At 44.0% G+C, this 17,870-nt stretch overlaps 1 protein-coding gene across 1 annotated transcript in view; it reads left to right on the top strand.

Moving 5' to 3' along the window:
• The window catches only part of LOC116512868 (gamma-aminobutyric acid receptor subunit alpha-4-like), a 93,557-nt gene that overhangs the window by 30,713 nt on the left and 44,974 nt on the right, over positions 1–17,870 (top strand). Inside the window, exon 7 of the mRNA XM_032223536.1 lies at positions 10,058–10,210. Within this exon, the coding sequence (XP_032079427.1) occupies positions 10,058–10,210 (153 nt within the window). The remainder of the gene's footprint in view (positions 1–10,057; positions 10,211–17,870) is intronic.

Below are 17,870 nucleotides of genomic sequence, written 5' to 3'. Positions count from 1 at the left end.
ACAAATACTTAGGCATTCTGCAGTTGGATAATATCAAGCATGGAGAAGTAAAAACTATTGTCAGGCAAGAGTACACCAACAGAGTTAGGAAAAACATGCACTGGCTGATTATTTAAAAGAAAGTCAAGAACATCTATTAATCGAAGTAAAGAACAAAAATCTACTGAAGGCCCAACAGATGAAACAAGAATACAGAAAACATGTGATAAAATCAAGAATGGAGAGTTGGCAGAACAAAGCACTGCATGGCCAATTTCTGGAAAAAATAAAAGATAAAGTGGACAGTGAACAAACTTGGTTATGGTTAACAACAGGTACATTAAAGAAAGAAACAGAGTCACTAATCCTGGCTGCGCAAGAACAAGCTATCCGCACAAATGCCATTAAGGCCAAAATCGAAAAATCCTCTGATGATGCCAAATGCAGACTTTGCAAAGAAGCTGATGAAACTGTTGATCACATACTCAGCTGCTGTAAAAAAATCACGCAGACTGATTATAAATTGCGGCACAATTCAGTAGCACAAATGATCCATTGGAATTTGTGCAAAAATTATAATATTAAAACAGCAACAAACTGGTGGGAACATCAACCTGAAAAAGTCACTGAAAATCAGATGGTCAAGATCTTGTGGGATTTTCGCATACAAACAGACAAAATACTGGCGCATAATACACCAGACATCACATTGGTTGAGAAAAATAAGGTCACAATCATAGACATTGCAATACCAGGTGATAGCAGGGTCGCTGAGAAGGAACATGAAAAAATCACAAAATACCAGGACTTAAAAATTGAAATTCAACGACTATGGCACAAACCAGCAGTGGTAATTCCAGTGGTAATTGGCACACTGGGTGCTATTCCAAAAGCACTGGAATTACATTTAAAACAGTTAAAAATTGACAAAATCACCATCAGTCAAATGCAAAAAGCCGCACTGCTTGGATCAGCACGCATATTACGAAAATACGTTATGACGTCCTAGGCCCCTGGGTGGGGCCCGGCTAGTAACCAATGCCAAATCCGGCAAAACAATTGGCTGCTGTGATACAATTGTATAATAATAATTGTATCACAGCGGCCAATTGTTTCGCCAGATTTGGCATTGGTTACTAGTCGGGCCCCACCCAGGGGCCTAGGACGTTGTAACGATAATAATATGCAACATCTAGAAATATTGGCTAAAAAAGCAACAAGTGGTAATGAACAAGCTGAAGAAATTGCTCCAACACCTGAACAAATTGGCCAGCCTGTGGAGGAAACGAACATACAGGATGAAGACCCTCCTGTGCAACAACTTGAAAGTGTAGAGCTAAAATGCTGAAAGAAAATTTTTTAAACCACAAGAAAATGTAGAAAGAAAAAGACTACCTATCATTCATGAAGGGCATAGCAAATGAGTGAAAGATCTGTTAACTGCTGAACAACATTTTAACTTCTATATGAAGTTCCATATGAAGCACACTATATGAAACCAACCAATTAATGTATAGCACAGCCACCGTTGTTGCAGCAGATTGTGGTTAGTAATCTACTTACGAAAGAGCAGGACTTGAGACCACGAAAGTGAGAGAAACAGGTTTATTGGATGCATCGAGTTCAGCGTGTTCACACACCAAAATCTGAACTGAACTGAGCTCTGCCCAGGATCCTACTTTTATGCCGTGTTCCACACGGTACATTCTCAAGGCGTTTCCATACACGAGACAAACATGACATTTCAAAAGGGGAAGTTCACTTGGACTGTTACAGCAAAGTACATAGGAGAAATATAAAAAAGTTCCTATTTCATCTTAAGCTGTCAGCAGCTTTTACCTCTGTCCTATTCTCACCCACGTCTGGCTTCCTGTGCCTCCACTTTACAGGGTCTTGCCACACAGTTCAGCCCTATTTGTAATACTTATGAGGAAGTTGGGGAGAAGGTTCACTGCAGCTAAAAGTCAACTTTGGGACTCCAGGGCACTGGAATAAAAGCCAAACTAAAATGAATTTATAAGGTCCATTCTATTAAGACCACCTAACCTGGCCAGCCACTGGTGGGTTTACCTGTGCAACCCATGCTGTATCACCGTTATAACTGCAAAACTAGGTTATAAAATGCCAAAAAAGAAACCCACTGAAACACCAAAGTGGAAAATTCTACTTGAAAATAAAATTAAAAAAACTACAAGGGGATATCAGTAATCTGAAGTTCTTAAAAGAAGGAAAACTAAAGAACAAAAAAATTGAAAAATAGTTTACACAAAAAATACAACCTGGGGGGAAAAACAATAATGGAAATTATGGAAGAACTAAAACAACGTGCAATAGCAACAGCAAAGAAAATTGCGAAGGACGAATAAAACAATATCGTGAAACTGTCCAGTTGAGAAGAAAACCAACACCTCTTCTACTGGTCCCTTGATGAAAATCGAATCGAAACTAATATTCACCCATGTAAAAAAAAACCTTTGAACTTTTGGAAAGAACTGTGGGAAAACCCAGTGGAACACAACAACACTGCCTCCTGGATCAAAGATAGTCAACAACAAACAACACAAAACAAGATGGAAAATATTTTAATAAAAACTGACGTGGTGGCAAAACAAGCAAAGAAGGTCAAGAACTGGAGTGCACCTGGCCTGGATGAACTACATGGATACTGGCTAAAACACCTGATCAGCCTCCATCATCGCATGGCTACTCAACTTGATCAAATGCTTCAAAATACAACAAGCGAAGAATGGTTAACAGCTGGCTGAACATACTTGATAATGAAAGATCCAGAAAAAGGCACAGAACCAAGCAACTATCGCCCAATTACTTGTCTGCCAACAATGTTCAAACTTTTTATAAGGATACTGGCAAATTCAGTATTCAATCATCTGATGGAAAACAGTTTGTATCACAGTTTTGTGTAACAAAAAGGAAATTATAAAAAATCAAGAGGAACAAAAGATCAGCTGCTCATAGACAAAATGGTACTAAAAAATGCAAAACAAAGAAAAACAAATTTAAATATGGCCTGGATTGATTACAAGAAAGCATTTGACTCATTACCCTACAGCTGGGTTAACACCTGTCTGGAAAACTTTGGAATCAGCAAAAATATCTGTACATTTTTGAAAGCAAATATGCAAAAATGGGAAACAGTTCTAACAACAAATGGGGAGAACATTGGTGAAGTCAATATTAGATGAGGAATCTTCCAAGGGGATTCACTTTCACCACTACTGTTCAACATTGCATTAATTCCACTGACAATAATCCTACGAAACACAAAACTGGGATACCAAATCTCAAGGCAACATGGCAAGATAAACCATCTACTATACATGGATGACTTAAAAATGTATGCGAAAAGCCCCACCGAATGTACAGTAAATCAATACTCAACACAGTTCAACTGTTCAGCAGTGACATCAAAATGAATTTTGGACTTGAAAAATGTGCTATATTATCCATGCGGTGAGGAAAAATGGAAAAAACAGAAGGAATAGAACTGGGAAATGGAAATATACTGAAAGCATTAGCAAAGGATGATGGTTACAAGTACCTAGGCATATTGGAAGCAGATAACATCTTGAATGGAAAAGTCAAAGAGTCAATGCAAAAGAAATACATCAGGGGGGTCCGCAAAATATGAAAATCAAAGCTGAATGCTGGAAACATAATTTAAACCATTAATACATGGGCAGTTCCAGTGATACGCTACTCAGCTGGAATCATCAACTGGACTCTGGCTGAACTGGAAAACCTGGACCGGGAAACACGCAAACTTTTGAATATGTACCATGCTTTACATCCACGAAGTGACATCGACAGGTTGTATCTGCCAAGAAAAATAGAGGGCAGGGGGCTATTGCAAATCCATCAAACTGTAGAAGAAAAAAACAAAGTTTGAATGATTATGTGAACCAAAGTACAGAAAAATTGCTGCAGACTGTGAAAAGGGAGAACAGCATAAAAACAACAGAAACAAAGGCAGAATATAAGGAAAAACGGCTGGATGACAGATTAAATAGATGGAAAACCAAAGCTTTGAATGCACAGCATTTTAAAAACATTGAAGGAAAATGTGATGACAACTTGACATGGACATGGCTTAAGATGGGAATTATCAAGAAAGAAATGGAAGGCTTAATACTGGCTGTACAAGAACAAGCACTACAAACTAATGCCATGAAAATGAAGATACAAAAATTTACTGACATCCCAAACTGCTGACTTTGCAATAACAAAGTCGAAACTGTTTCACATTTAATATGTGAATGCAGCAAAATCGCAGAAACTGATTACAAAGCTAGACATGACCGAGTTGCTAAATTAATCCTCTGGTCATTATGTAAAAAATATGATTTACCTGTATCCCGAAAGTCATGGGAACATAAAGTGGAAAAAGTTATCGAAAATGAGAAGGTGAAGATGTTGTGGGACTTTCGAATACAAACGGATCGTCATTTGGAGCACAACACGGTTTAGAGGGCCGAAGTGTACAGTTTATTGATATCGCTGTTCCTGGAGATGCCAGAGTCAAAGAAAAAGAACTAGAAAAAATCATGAAATATCACGACCTAGCCGTCAAAACGGCTATGAATGAAGCATGTAACAGTGATACCCACTGTCATCGGGGCACTTGGCACCATGTCCAAGAATTTTACAAGATACATCAACAAATTGCAGCTTCCTGCAATTACACCAGTGGAACTGCAAAAAACTGCACTACTTGGAACATCTTATATTTTAAGAAGGTACTTGGTGGGGGAGGCTGTTTTCGCCTTCCCCGGGCTCCTATAAAGCCTCTGGAGCCTGGGGAGGGTGAAAAAAGCATATAAAAATGGTGTGTGTGTGCCTGTCATGCCTGCATGCACACTGGGGGGGGGGGGGGGGTCACACATTGCATTATTGGTACGGCATGCCCACAGACGCCCCCCCCCCCGTGCTCCCCCTGCTTTTGGTATGTGAGCCAAAAAAGGTTCGCCATCGCTGCCTTATGTGAACTAGAAGAGGGGGTTGCTAAAGATCTGGCGGGCCAGTGGGGAAGGAGGATAGGGGAAGAACCATGAAAGGCTACCCTTAAACTGCTGTGGCTGAAGTCAATAAGGGAGGTGAGAATAGCCATCAAAGACTGGCTCCAAGGCGATCCCTGGATCGTCAAAGTGTACTAGGACTTATGGGATGTTTTCAATGAAAAGGGGTCAGATGCGCTCCCACCCAACCAGCCGACCAAGTATTCCATAGAAATCCTACTGGGAGCCAAACTACCCAAACCTAAACTACCCATTCCATGACCCCTAGAGAATTGGAGGAACTGCAGAATTTATAAACAAATACCTGATACCTGATGGTTTCATCTAGCCTGCCAGACTGAGAGTAGCTGCCCCAAGGGTGGCTGCCCTGTTACTGTTTATGGAAAAGAAGGATGGGTCCTTTTATCTATGCGCTTAATGCTTAGGGGGCCTAATGCTGTCAGCAGGGAAAATGTCTTTGATGAAGGCCATGCTAGCCTATTTGGCCAAGGGGAAGGTCTTGACCAAATTGGATGTGCGGGAGAATCATGGCAGGGGATGAGTGGAAAATGGCTTTCAATTTTCCCTTAGGATGTTTCCAAGTCCTCCCTTTCAGACTGCAAGAGGCCTCTGCTGTCCTTGTGCAGCTGATAAATGAAGTGCTGCATGAACACCTGTACAAGGGAGTGCTAGTCTACCTGAATGATATTTTAATCTATACTGAGACAAAGGCAGAACATGTAAAACTAGTCAGGGCTGTGTTTCATTGCATCTTATTGAAACCAGAGATTATGTCTTCCCTACACCCTGAGTCATAACTACCACTTGAGCCCATTATGATTGAGGGAAAGCAACACTTTGAAGTCAAAGACATTTTGGACTCCTGTATATATTGGGGGAAAACCCACTACTTATTAGCATGGAAAGACTCCCCTCCCTCAGAGACTGAATGGGTTGATTCCAAACATATTAAAGCCTCCAGAGTGCTTTAAAAAATCCCATGAACAGTACCCAGATTAACTTCATTGAATTATCTGCTAATTAGAAATTTCTGTTTGTCTTTCCCTCCCCTCTTCTTTTTCTTTTACATGATTAACATCTCTGTCAAGGGGGACAAAATGTCAGGACTGCCAGGCTCAGTTTGCTGCCTCATAGGCATCCTGACGTCAAAGGCTAGAGGAAGGGAGAGGAGGGACAATAAAGCTCTATGTATATGTGATGGGAAATAGGGAGGGGGGAATGACAGGTGATAAAGACCAGACAAGCTCGGAACTAGTTTGTACCAGCATCCAAGGCCAGGTATCCTGAGAACAAGTGTGAATTACCCCAAAAACATTTTAGCATTTTCAGAACACTTCAGCGAATTCTGATTGGCTGAAGAACGAGAGATCATAGAGTAGGACTGGGATGAGGGGAAACCTTTCTGTATATCTTGTGAGGGTGGGAAACCCAGAGCTAGTCTGACTTTACTGCAGCCAATATATTTTTAGTAAAGAAACTTTTGCTTCAACCCAATGGAGTTGAGGGTCTTTCTTTCCTAAGGGATCAAACTGGGGCAGGTATGACAAGCTTTCTGAAGAATTACAACTCCCCAAGCAGCCTTTTAAAGCCCTAAACAACCTTTCTGAATCCTTAAACAGCATAGTTCAGGACCCTCCTTCTCTTTATTGCCCATTATAATTAGATGGATCTACCTGAGAATTTTATTTCAAAACATTTGGCAGGCACCATCTTTTTTTTTGAAGGCCGACTTGAGGAAAATCAAATGGTACTGATTTCTTCTTTGTTTTAAGATCTGTTACCATTTCTTGGGTTTACTTTGTCATTCCTGGATCATTCCCTTCCGGCCCTGTGAGTTCCACTCCAAGGCCAGATGGCGTGAGTAGTCAGGACCCTGGTCTCAGGTTGCTGTTGCTAAATGCCAGATCTGTGGTTCATAAAGCTCCCCTCGTCCAGGACCTAATTATAGATGAGGGGGCAAATCTGGCATGTATTACTGAAACCTGGCTGGGCCCGGAGGGAAGAGTCCCCCTCACAGAAATGTGCCCAGAGGGTTTTCAGGTGCTTTATCAACCGCAATCTCAGGGAAGGGGTGGAGGAGTGGCCATTGTTATCCAACAGTCTTTAGTTCCTCGTAGGATCCCTGCTCCAGAGCTTGTCGGGTGTGAGTCCTTGCTGGTGAAGATGGACCTTGCGGGTCAAGTGGGCTTGTTGTTGACATACCTGCCTCCCAACAGCGTGACAACAGCCCTCCCCTTGCTCCTCGAGTCAGTAGCTGAGCTGGCAGTTGAGTTCCCCAGACTTATGATACTGGGGGACTTCAACTTGCCTTCGCTCGGTGAACACTCTGATGGAGCACAGGAGTTCATGGCTTCCATGACACCCATGGGCTTGACCCAAGTAATCCAGGGTCCGACTCACTCAGCGGGTCACACACTCGACCTCGTATTTCTCTCAGAGCAGTGGAGTTGTGATCTTGGTTTGAGGGGTAGTGAGATCTTGCCCCTGTCATGGTCAGACCACTTCCTACTGAGGCTTGACTTTCGGAGACCAATCCCCCGCTGTAGGGAGGAGGAACCGATTAGGTGGTTCCACCCCAGGCGTCTTATGGATCCTCAGGGTTTCCAGACGGCGCTTGGCGTATGCCTGATACTCTCGCCCACAGTCCGGTGGAGACCTTAGTTGCTACTTGGAACTCGGTAGCGTCTGAGGCTCTCCACCGGATTGCGCCTTTACGGCCGATCCACAGCAGTGGATCCAGGAGGGCCCCTTGGTTCACTGAGGACCTCCGGGAGATGAAGCACCAAAAGAGATGCCTAGAGTGCCGCTGGAGGGCCAGTAAATCCGAGTCAGACCGAGCACTTTTGAAAACCTGCATCGGAGCATATCTATCGGCAATACGGACAGCTAAGAACAATCACATTGCCGCTCTGATAGCGTCCGCTGAGTCACGCCCTGCCGCCTTGTTTAGGGTGACCCGCTCCCTCCTAAATACGAGGGTTGCGGATAACCCCTTACAAGGTAGAGCAGAGGAATATGTCCAGTTCCTCACGGACAAAGTTGCTCGGCTTCGGATGGACCTGGACTCCAATTGCGCAGAGCCAGCCGGGGTACCGGGGGGAGGTCTTGAACAACATCTCTGGAGTGACTTTCAACCTGTTGCTCCTGATGAAGTGGACAAGGCCATCGGAGCGGTGAGTACTGCCACTTGTGTACTGGACCCGTGTCCCTCCTGGCTGGTCGCGAACAGCAAGGAGGTGACGCGGAGCTGGATCCAGGCGATGGTGAGTGCTTCTCTTCGGGAGGGCTTCTTCCCACCGGCACTGAAGATAGCAGTGGTGAGACCCCTCCTGAAGAAGCCATCGTTGGACCCAGCTAGTTTGAACAACTACCGGCCAGTCTCCAACCTCCCTTTCATTGGGAAGGTTGTTGAGAAAGTGGTAGCCTCTCAACTCCGACGGTCCTTGGAGGAAGCCGATTATCTGGACGCCTTTCAGTCTGGATTCAGGCCTGGCTACAGCATGGAAACCTCTTTGGTCACACTGACCGATGATCTCTGGAGAGCCAGTGGCCTTTGATACCATTGACCATGGTATCCTTCTGCGACGGTTACAAGAGGTGGGAGTGGGCAGCACCGTTTTTCGGTGGTTCTCCTCCTACCTCTCGGACAGGTTGCAGTCGGTGTTAGTTGGGGGAGAGAGGTCGACCCCTAGGCCCCTGAAATATGGGGTTCCTCAGGGTTCGGTCCTATCCCCCCTTCTGTTCAATATCTACATGAAGCCACTGGGTGAGATCATTCGACGGCATGGGATAAAATACCATCAATATGCGGACGATACTCAGTTGTATTTGTCCGCCCCATGCCAACTCAGTGAAGCGGTTGACATGATGTGCCGGTGCCTGGAGGCTGTCAGGGTCTGGATGGGAGTTAACAAGCTTGTACTCAATCCAGACAAGACCGAGTGGCTGTTGTGTTTCCTTCCCAAGAATTTGGCCAGTATTCCATCACTCAGGCTGGGGGGGTGAAAATTTACACCCCTCAGACAGGGCGCGCAACTTGGGAGTCCTCCTGGACCCACAGCTGACCTTAGAACATCACCTGTCGGCTGTGACCAGGGGGGCATTTGCCCAGGTTCGCCTGGTGCACCAGTTGCGTCCCTACCTGAACCGGGAGGCACTTGCGACAGTCACTCATGCCCTCGTGACCTCAAGACTGGACTACTGCAATGCGCTCTACATGGGGCAGCCTTTGAAGAGTATTCGGAGACTACAACTCGTCCAGAATGCAGCCGCGCGAGCGATTGTGGGTGCACCTCGGTACACCCACGTTACACCTCCGCGAGCTGCACTGGTTACTGATCGGTCTCCGGATACGCTTCAAAGTGCTAGTTGTAACTTATAAAGCCCTTCATGGTATTGGACCTGGGTACTTGAGAGACCGCCTGCTGCCAATTACCTCCCACAGACCCGTTAAGATCGCACAGGGTCGGCCTCCTCCAGGTTCCGTCTACCAGCCAATGCCATCTGGCTACCACCCGGGGGAGGGCCTTCTCTGTTGCTGCTCCGGCCCTTTGGAATGAACTCCCCGCGGAGATTCGGACCCTCACCCCTCTCCAGGCCTTCCGGAAAGCCATCAAAACCTGGCTGTGCCGGCAGGCCTGGGGTTGATGAGTTCCCCTCCCCTCTCAACTTGTATGGCTGTATGACTCTTGTGTATTTTAATTACGTGTATTGTGTTTGTATCCCCTTTCCCCTTTTGAGTTGTTCGCCGCCCTGAGTCCCTCCCGGAGAAGGGCAGCATACAAATAAATTAAATCTTAATCTTAATTCTCTACCCCTAATTTCCTTCACAGAGATAAAAGTAGCTGAGGCTTCCAGAAAGGCTGCAATATAAGATGTGACCTATTTTACTTTAGCTTCTTGTGATTTTAAGAAGATATGAAAAAACTAGAGATTTTCTTTTCTGATTTTTCATGATTCACTGTTTGATGGTTTTTTTTAAAAAAAATTAAGATATATGAAGTGAAGTGTTGGGGTTTTGTTGTTGTTGTTTTGGCTTTTATTAGGTGAATATGTGGTCATGACAGTACACTTCCATCTCCGAAGGAAAATGGGATATTTTATGATACAGACATATATTCCGTGCATCATGACTGTGATCCTCTCCCAGGTGTCATTTTGGATTAACAAAGAGTCTGTTCCTGCCAGAACTGTTTTTGGTAAGTATCACCATTGACTATGCCTGCCTTAACCATGTTGTGTCATCTCTTTTCAAATCAATATTAGTATAGCAAAAGTATTAAGAAAGATTACCACAAAAAGAAAAGCGAGGTTAGTAGTGACGATTATATCTGTTATACCATAATATACTTCACTATAACTCTTTAGTGAAAGAGTGAAGCTTAGAGAAGTAGAATATCAATGTTCTATTTATTCTGTTTATTATATATTAATATAGAATAGAAAATCAGAAGTTGCAGGTGCTCCTTAAAGAAGGGCCCTGGACAGCCATTTGTCTGAAATAGCATAAGCTCTCCTGCTCGAACAGAGTGTTTCCACTAGATGACCTCCAAGGTCCGTTCAAATTCTATTTGCCTATGTTCTGATAAATATCTTCTGAAATATTTTCTAACACCTATACTAGGTGAGTTATGATGGAAAAAATTTGAAACTAGAAGAAACCTAAGGAATATACTGTATATTGTGCTTCAGTTAAATAGTACGTTGTGTTCCTATTGTTGTTTACCCAAGTAAGAACAAAATCTATTATTTTGGTCCTTTGACAAAGGACCAGTCTTTATTTACATGGAGATATACTTCATAATCTGAACTGAAGCATTGAGGTACAGAATAAATATGACTGCTCCCAGTTTTCCATCTGGAAAACTCCGTGCCTTGTCCACAGCATATGACAATGGCTCTACGACAATTTGCCACAGCCGAGGTGGCGCAGTGGTTAGGGTGCAGTACTGCAGGCCACTTCAGCTGACTGTTATCTGCAGTTCAGCAGTTCTAATCTCACCGGCTCAAGGTTGACTCAGCCTTCCATCCTTCCGAGGTGGGTGAAATGAGGACCCAGACTGTGGGGGTGATATGCTGACTCTGTAAACCGCTTAGAGAGGGCTGAAAGCCCTAGGAAGCGGTATATAAGTCTAACTGCTATTGCTAACTTACCATGGCCATCTCACCAAAACCAACTCGCAATGGCGAACTCATCACAGAACAATTCTCTGCAGGACAACAGTTACACTAATATTAAGGAAATAGTGGAATAAAATCATTAAAGATAGGATGCCAAAGGAGAGACAAAATGAAATGTGAATGACAAAAATTAAAATATTTTTAACTATTTTAAATAATTACATTGAGTTTTTAAATTGTTCTGCAGTGAGTTGTCCTGTGGTGAGTTGGCCATGGCAAGTTGTCCTGCAGTAAGTTGGCCATGGTGAGTTGTTACATTTCATATAACAATGGGATGTGACCCCCCCCCCCACCAAGCCCCAAACCAGTGCTAATTATGACGTGGACAAAAACTTTCTCATTGAGACGAATCCCAGTCAAACTGGATGAGATCAACTGGGTGATTCTGGTAGAGGAGAGAGTGGGGAAAGCAATGCATAAGCAGTCACTCATCATGAGTAGAAAATATTTTTTAATTTATTCAAAATAAAATTAGAATACAAAATACAGAACTCAAAAAAGGTATCCCAAAAGGAAACACACACACACACACACACACACACACACACACCCCACACCGATTTAAAAAGAAAAAGATCAACCCCCTCTATTACATATACATATAACATCCCCTAGAATACTGATTAATAGATTACTACAACATCAGTACCCTCCCCTTACAAACTGACTGTCCCAAACATTTTAATCTACTTACATCTATTTACAAATTGTTGACCTGTCTTCTATAAGTTATTTTAATGACAAAGTACCTAACAGGAATAATAAGAATAAAATTAAAGTTTCAAAACTAACAAACTGTTATTGTAATCCACTTGTAGAAAATTTCCCAGAGCATCTTATCTATCCCAAGTCATCCCAAAAATTATAAATAGTTCATCCTGAAGCAAAATCCATGTTTGCTTAATTAAATATAATAATCTCCAGAATTAGTCTGTCTTCCGATCAAAGTCCAAATAGAAATAGTTACCAGATAACTGTAATAATTGCAATTGCTTGTAGGTGTCAGCAGATCTGTTGCTTGATTATCTTTTCAAGGCTCTTCCTAGGTATAGATATCAGACTTATTGGTTTGTAGTTTCAATTTTCCCCCTTTTTTTGAAGATGGGAATCTTCAAAAGATTGAATCTTCAAAAATAAGATTCCACCCCCCTTTTGAATCATGGCAGATGCTAAGAAGCAATTAAGCAACTTCCTTGTTATTGTCCCCCATTAGTGTATTGATTGTTTCCTTCACTTTTTTCTTGTTTTTTATATGTTGAATTAAATGCTTTCAGAATTTTTTTTTACATTTGTTGCAAGTTTTAGTTAATCTTAATCTTTGCAGATTTGGGCTATATGCTGGTATTCTGCCTCAGTTATGTATCCCTCATTCCATTTTTTTATACTTACCCTTTTTGTGTTTCAGTTTATCAGAGAGTTCTTTGTGCAACCATGCTGGCCTCTTCTTGGATTTCCTTATTTCTGTTATTGTGGTGGACTGGGCTTTTGTAATTATATATTTTAGTGTTTCCCAAGCTTCTTGGGTTGTTTTCTCCTTTAAGATTTTCATGCATGGATTCCTTCCCAAGCTTTCTCTATGTTTGTCAAAATCAACTCTATTTAAGTGTAAGAAGCTGGTTTTATTATGTTCTATTGTTTTGCATGCATTATATCAAATTCCAATATGATATGGTCACTCTCCCCCATGGTTCCCCTAACTTCCACCCCCTTTTTTCCCCTTTTCTTCTCTTTTAGTAAGAATTGGGTCCAATATAGCTGTCCTTTTAGTTCTTGCCTCTAACTTTTGGATGACAAAGTTGTCAGCTAGATTAATCTGGAACTTGTTTAATCTTTCACATGATGCAGTATTTGTCTTCCAGCTGATGCGAGGGTAAAGTCCTCCTTTTCTTACTATGGCTTATTTCCTACATACATTTCAGTGGTGGGATTCAAATAATTCAACAACCGGTTCTCTGCTCTAATGACCAGCTAGGTAGACGTGGCTCGGTGGCCATGGCTAACTCAACGTCACTCACATCAATGGACACGTTGCCTTAGTTGTTACAATGTAATAAGGGTTAACCGGAGAGGCTGTTTCTGTAAGCAGGGCAATAAAGATTAGGCTAGAAACAACACCAGAATGTTTCCTTCCTGCCTTCCTTACAGGATTAGCCCTGTAAAGTGGGGAAAAAAACAAAAGGAGATTTCTTCCAACAACCAGTTCTCTGAACTGCTTAGAAAGTTAACAACCAGTTCTCCCGGATAGGTGCGAACCGGCTGAATCCCACCACTGATACATTTGTTAACTGAGTGGCAAAAAGTTCATCTATTTCTTCTGCTTGGTTGGGTGCTCTGTAGTACACATCTATGGCAATGTCATTCTTTTTTTTCTTTTATATCAACCCATATGCATTCTAGGAGGCTTTCATCCTTAATGAAAAGGTTCCAACTGGCAAACCCAACCAATTCAGCACTCCGAGACAATCAACTTTCTCAAAGAATTGTTTGATTGAGTGCATCATTTCAGCACGCATGAAAGCAAAACCAACTCTAACTATTTCCCGTGGTTTCGGTATAATTAAAGAATAGATATTTCCCTCACTCCTTGTCACAGGTCACATTGTCCAGTTAGGTGTTCTGGCGTCTTCCTGGCAACTCCTTCTAGTCTCTGGCCAGCATCTGTTGAGATGAACTTTGTCCCTACAGGACCATCTGTTGTTATTGTCTGGTTTGACATTCAAAGCCTCTCCCATACTGTGTGGCAAACTAAGGAATGAAAAGATAGCTGTGACAGCCTAGTTCCATTTCGAAGTTGACAATCGGATCCCCTTAGAAAGTGAGAAGCACCTGGAAAACATCAAGCCCACACACACACATTAATAAAGCCAGGGGTTCCCTAGGTCTCCAGGGAGGCCCATTTGGTTTCTGGGATGAAGCTTCCTTATCAATTAATCTGCCTTCATATTCTGCGCTTTCACAGCTTCTGACCTTGGGTATCCTTTCCACTGGACCAGGTAATGGAGTTTCCCCTTGTATAGGCTAGAATCCAGGATCCTTTTAACCTCATAGCGTGTCTCCCTTTCCACTACAATTGGACCTGGAGCTACCCTGGCTACTAGCCTTAGTGCTGACCCCACCACCGGCTTAAGCAAACTGTAATGGAACACGGGGTGCACTTTTCCCAATAGACATGGCAGTTTCAACTCTACTGTAACTGGGTTTATGATTTTCACTATTGGAAAAGGCCCTACAAACTTTAGACCCAGCTTTCAGCAGGGCAGCTTCAATTTCAGATACTTTGTAGATAAATACACTTTCTCTCCTATGTGAAACAGTTTCAGGGTGACTGTCTATTGTCTGCCTGCACTTTCTGAGTCTCCATCATCTTAACCAGCGCTTGTTTTACATTTCCCTATGCATTTTGCAAATAACTCACCCACTCAGTCAAGTTCCCTGAGAAAGGGGGTTCCCAAGGTATTCTGGCATAGGTACAAATTCTACCCCTGTAGTTACTTTGAATAGGGCAAGCCCTATGCTCCTAGGTACAGCATTATTGTACACAACTTCAGCAAAACTGCAGGAGGTCTGTCCAGTTAGATTGCTGGTAGTTAACATAGCATTTGAAGTATTGCTCTATCAATGCATTGGCCCCATTCATACTCAGATGGAATGTAGAACTAAGCCCTTGAGTTGATCCTATCACAGTGTTTACAAACCTTTTTGGCATCTGCCAAAATGGGAGCTTGCACGCATGCACGTGCCAGAAACCGGAAAAGCAGATTATCTTCTGGTTTCCAGCATGCACATGCTCACTGGCAACCTGGTCTTCCGGTTTCTGGCACACATGCAGGTATAAAGACCAACTGTACACAGTGTGCCTTGCCTTTCGGGGATCCTAGCACCTCAGAGGTAAGCAGTGTCAGCATTCCCAGGGCTTGGCTTGGGGGGCCAGCAGGCGGGAGAGCTTCAACTCTGGCTGGAATGAAGCACCCCCCATCCCGCCACTGAGGGCAAGCCAGCGCAGCCTCTCTCTTATCCGTAAATGGTACCTTCCTGCTTCCCAGCCGGCCCCACACACGTCTTATCTCTCAGCAGTGTCTCCACGCTATGGTCTCCTCTGGCCCTCCCAGGGCAGCTTGCCTCCCCAACGACAGCTCCTACCTTTCCTCCTACCTGCTCCAGTATCCCAGCCGGAAGCGGCAGCATGAGAACTGCCAATGCCCTCTAACCCCTTGTGGTTGTAGGAGCAGTAGGCGAGGTGATCAGCCGTCCAGCAAGCAAACACTGCCCTGCTGCCCCATGCACCTGAGCCAGCCAGACGCTCTGGACTGTGGACACGTGCTAGTGCTGTGGTCTGGAGGGCTGGGGCCACACAAGAATCCCACTCAGGTGGGGAGAGAGGGAAGCCCACACCCATCCATCCTGGCTGGCAGCTCTGCTGCCCTTGCTCTTTCAGGTTCCAGCACACCAGCCACCTGGTCTTTACATGCGTGGGAGTGCCAGAAACCGAAAGAGCAGCCACCCAGTGCACATGTGTGAACCAGAAAGTTGATCTTCTGGTTTCTGGCATGTGCATGTGCACTGGCCAGCTGGTCTTTGCGCACACATGCATCCCAGAAACCGGAAGATCATCTTCCTGGTGTACGCATGGGTACTAGGCAGCTGCTCTTTCAGTTTCTGCTGTTTCCATATGTGTGAAGACCAGCTGGCCGGTGTGCTGGAACCTGGAAGAGCAATGAAGAACTGCTCGCATGCCCAGAGAGATGTCTCTGGGTGCCACTTCTGTTAAGTGTGCCATAGGTTCACCATCACAGTCCTATCAGCCTTATGAACTCCCTCCCAAACTTAGCAGTGAATTGGACCTCCCCCGGTCTGAGATGACTCTCTTTGGCACCCCATGCAGTCAGTATATATGCTGCAGGAACAGCTTGGCAAGTTTCTGGGCAGATGGGAGGCTTGGGAAGGCTATGAAGTATGCTTGTTTGGAAAAAGGTCTATCATCATCCAAATGACAGTGCTTCCCCCACTTTCTGGGAGTTCAACTATAAAGTCCTTTGCTATCTCCTCCCAGGGCTGGGTCATCTCCACCACTTGTTGTAGCAGATCTGAACTTTTCTCTAAGAACCTGAAGTGGCCAGCTTGCTTGGTGTCATGACTCCAGTGCAGGACTTGGACTCGTAGGCTACTAGGGATATACACCTTGTATCCCTTCCATGCCAGTCCTTCTCTTGACATCAGCTTCCCCCAATGAGCTCTGAACCACAGCTAAGATTGTAACTCCCCTTTTAGTTGTTGGGTTAGCTTGCCACTGGGGTCTAATGACTTCCTTCTGACCTGCTGCCTTGTGGGTGCCTGTTTGAGCTGCTCTCTGGTTTGGGGGGATGATGGCATTTATCACTTTTTTGGCTACTCTTGTACTGTGTCATGTGGGAAAGGTCATCAGCTAAAAAGTTCTTCCCTCCTGGGATGTACATCAGCACGAAGTTGAACCGATCAAAGTACTGTACCTTCTGCACTTATTTCAACTAAAGTTTTCAGGGGGCCCTTAGTGCCTCCAAATTCTTGTGATCAGTCCACACTTCAAAAGGCACTTTCGTCCACTTGAGAAGTAAAGCTGTGAGCCCATCTCACAGAGAATGCTTTCTTTTTCCTCACTGCCCAGTACCTCTCAATTTCGTTGAGTTTTCAGCAGGCGTAAGTGCATTGCCACAGCTTAACCTCTCAGTTTTTCTGGAGGAGTACTGCCCCCACCGCCACATTGCTATCATCTGCTTGGATGACAAAGGGCTCCTGAGAGTTTGAGTGATTTAGGACCAGCTCCCCTTCAAACAATGTCTTCAATTCCTTGAAAGCTCACTGGTACTCCATCGTCCAGTTTAGTGGCTGACTTGGCCGAGGTTTTCCTCCCCTTCCTCCCATTTTTAACTGTTTAGTGATTGGCAGGGTGATCTTTGCAAAGGAATGAATGAATTGTCTGCAAAAGTTTGTGGACCCCAGAAAGCTCTGCCGTTGCTTTCAGGTTTGAAGGGCTTGCCATTCTAAGATGGCTTTTACTTTCCCTGGGTCCCTCTATACTCCATCGCACAACACTTGCTAGCCCAGGTAGTCTAAGTGAGTCTTATGGAATTCGCACTTGGATAGTTTGATGTACTCAAGAGTTTCTTGAGAACCTGGTGTATTAATTTTACATGCTCCTCCATCATTTCTGTAAATATGAGGATGTCGTTCAGGTACACTAGGACCCATTTGTACAGGTGATCATGCAGTGCCTCATTAATTAGCTGCATGAATACAGTAGGGGGCCCTTGGCACCCATATGGCATTACTTTGAACTGGAATCTTCCTAACAAGCACTTTAAGGCTGTTTTCCACTTATCGCCCTCTTTGAACCTCATGCATCTAGCTTGGTGAAGATGTTCCCCTTGGCCAAATGGCCTAACATGTCCTTCATTAGGAGAAGGGAGATAAACTATGTTTATCCCTGTGCACATTCTATGCACAGTCTCATTGTCCCATCCTTCTCCTTAAACAGTACCAGGACTGCCACACAGGATTTGGCCAGTTGAATAAAGCCCTGGACTAGGTTTTTGTCTCCTTTGGGGTCATAGAGTAATCTTTGGTTTGGGGAACTTCACTCCCAGAAGGATTTCAATAGCACAGTCAGTAGGGCGGTGGGGAGGTAAGACATCATATTCCTTA

This window comes from Thamnophis elegans, chromosome 9, assembly GCF_009769535.1.
Source record: "Thamnophis elegans isolate rThaEle1 chromosome 9, rThaEle1.pri, whole genome shotgun sequence".
Lineage (NCBI taxonomy): Eukaryota > Metazoa > Chordata > Lepidosauria > Squamata > Colubridae > Thamnophis > Thamnophis elegans.
This window is presented reverse-complemented; position numbering and strand designations above follow the sequence as displayed.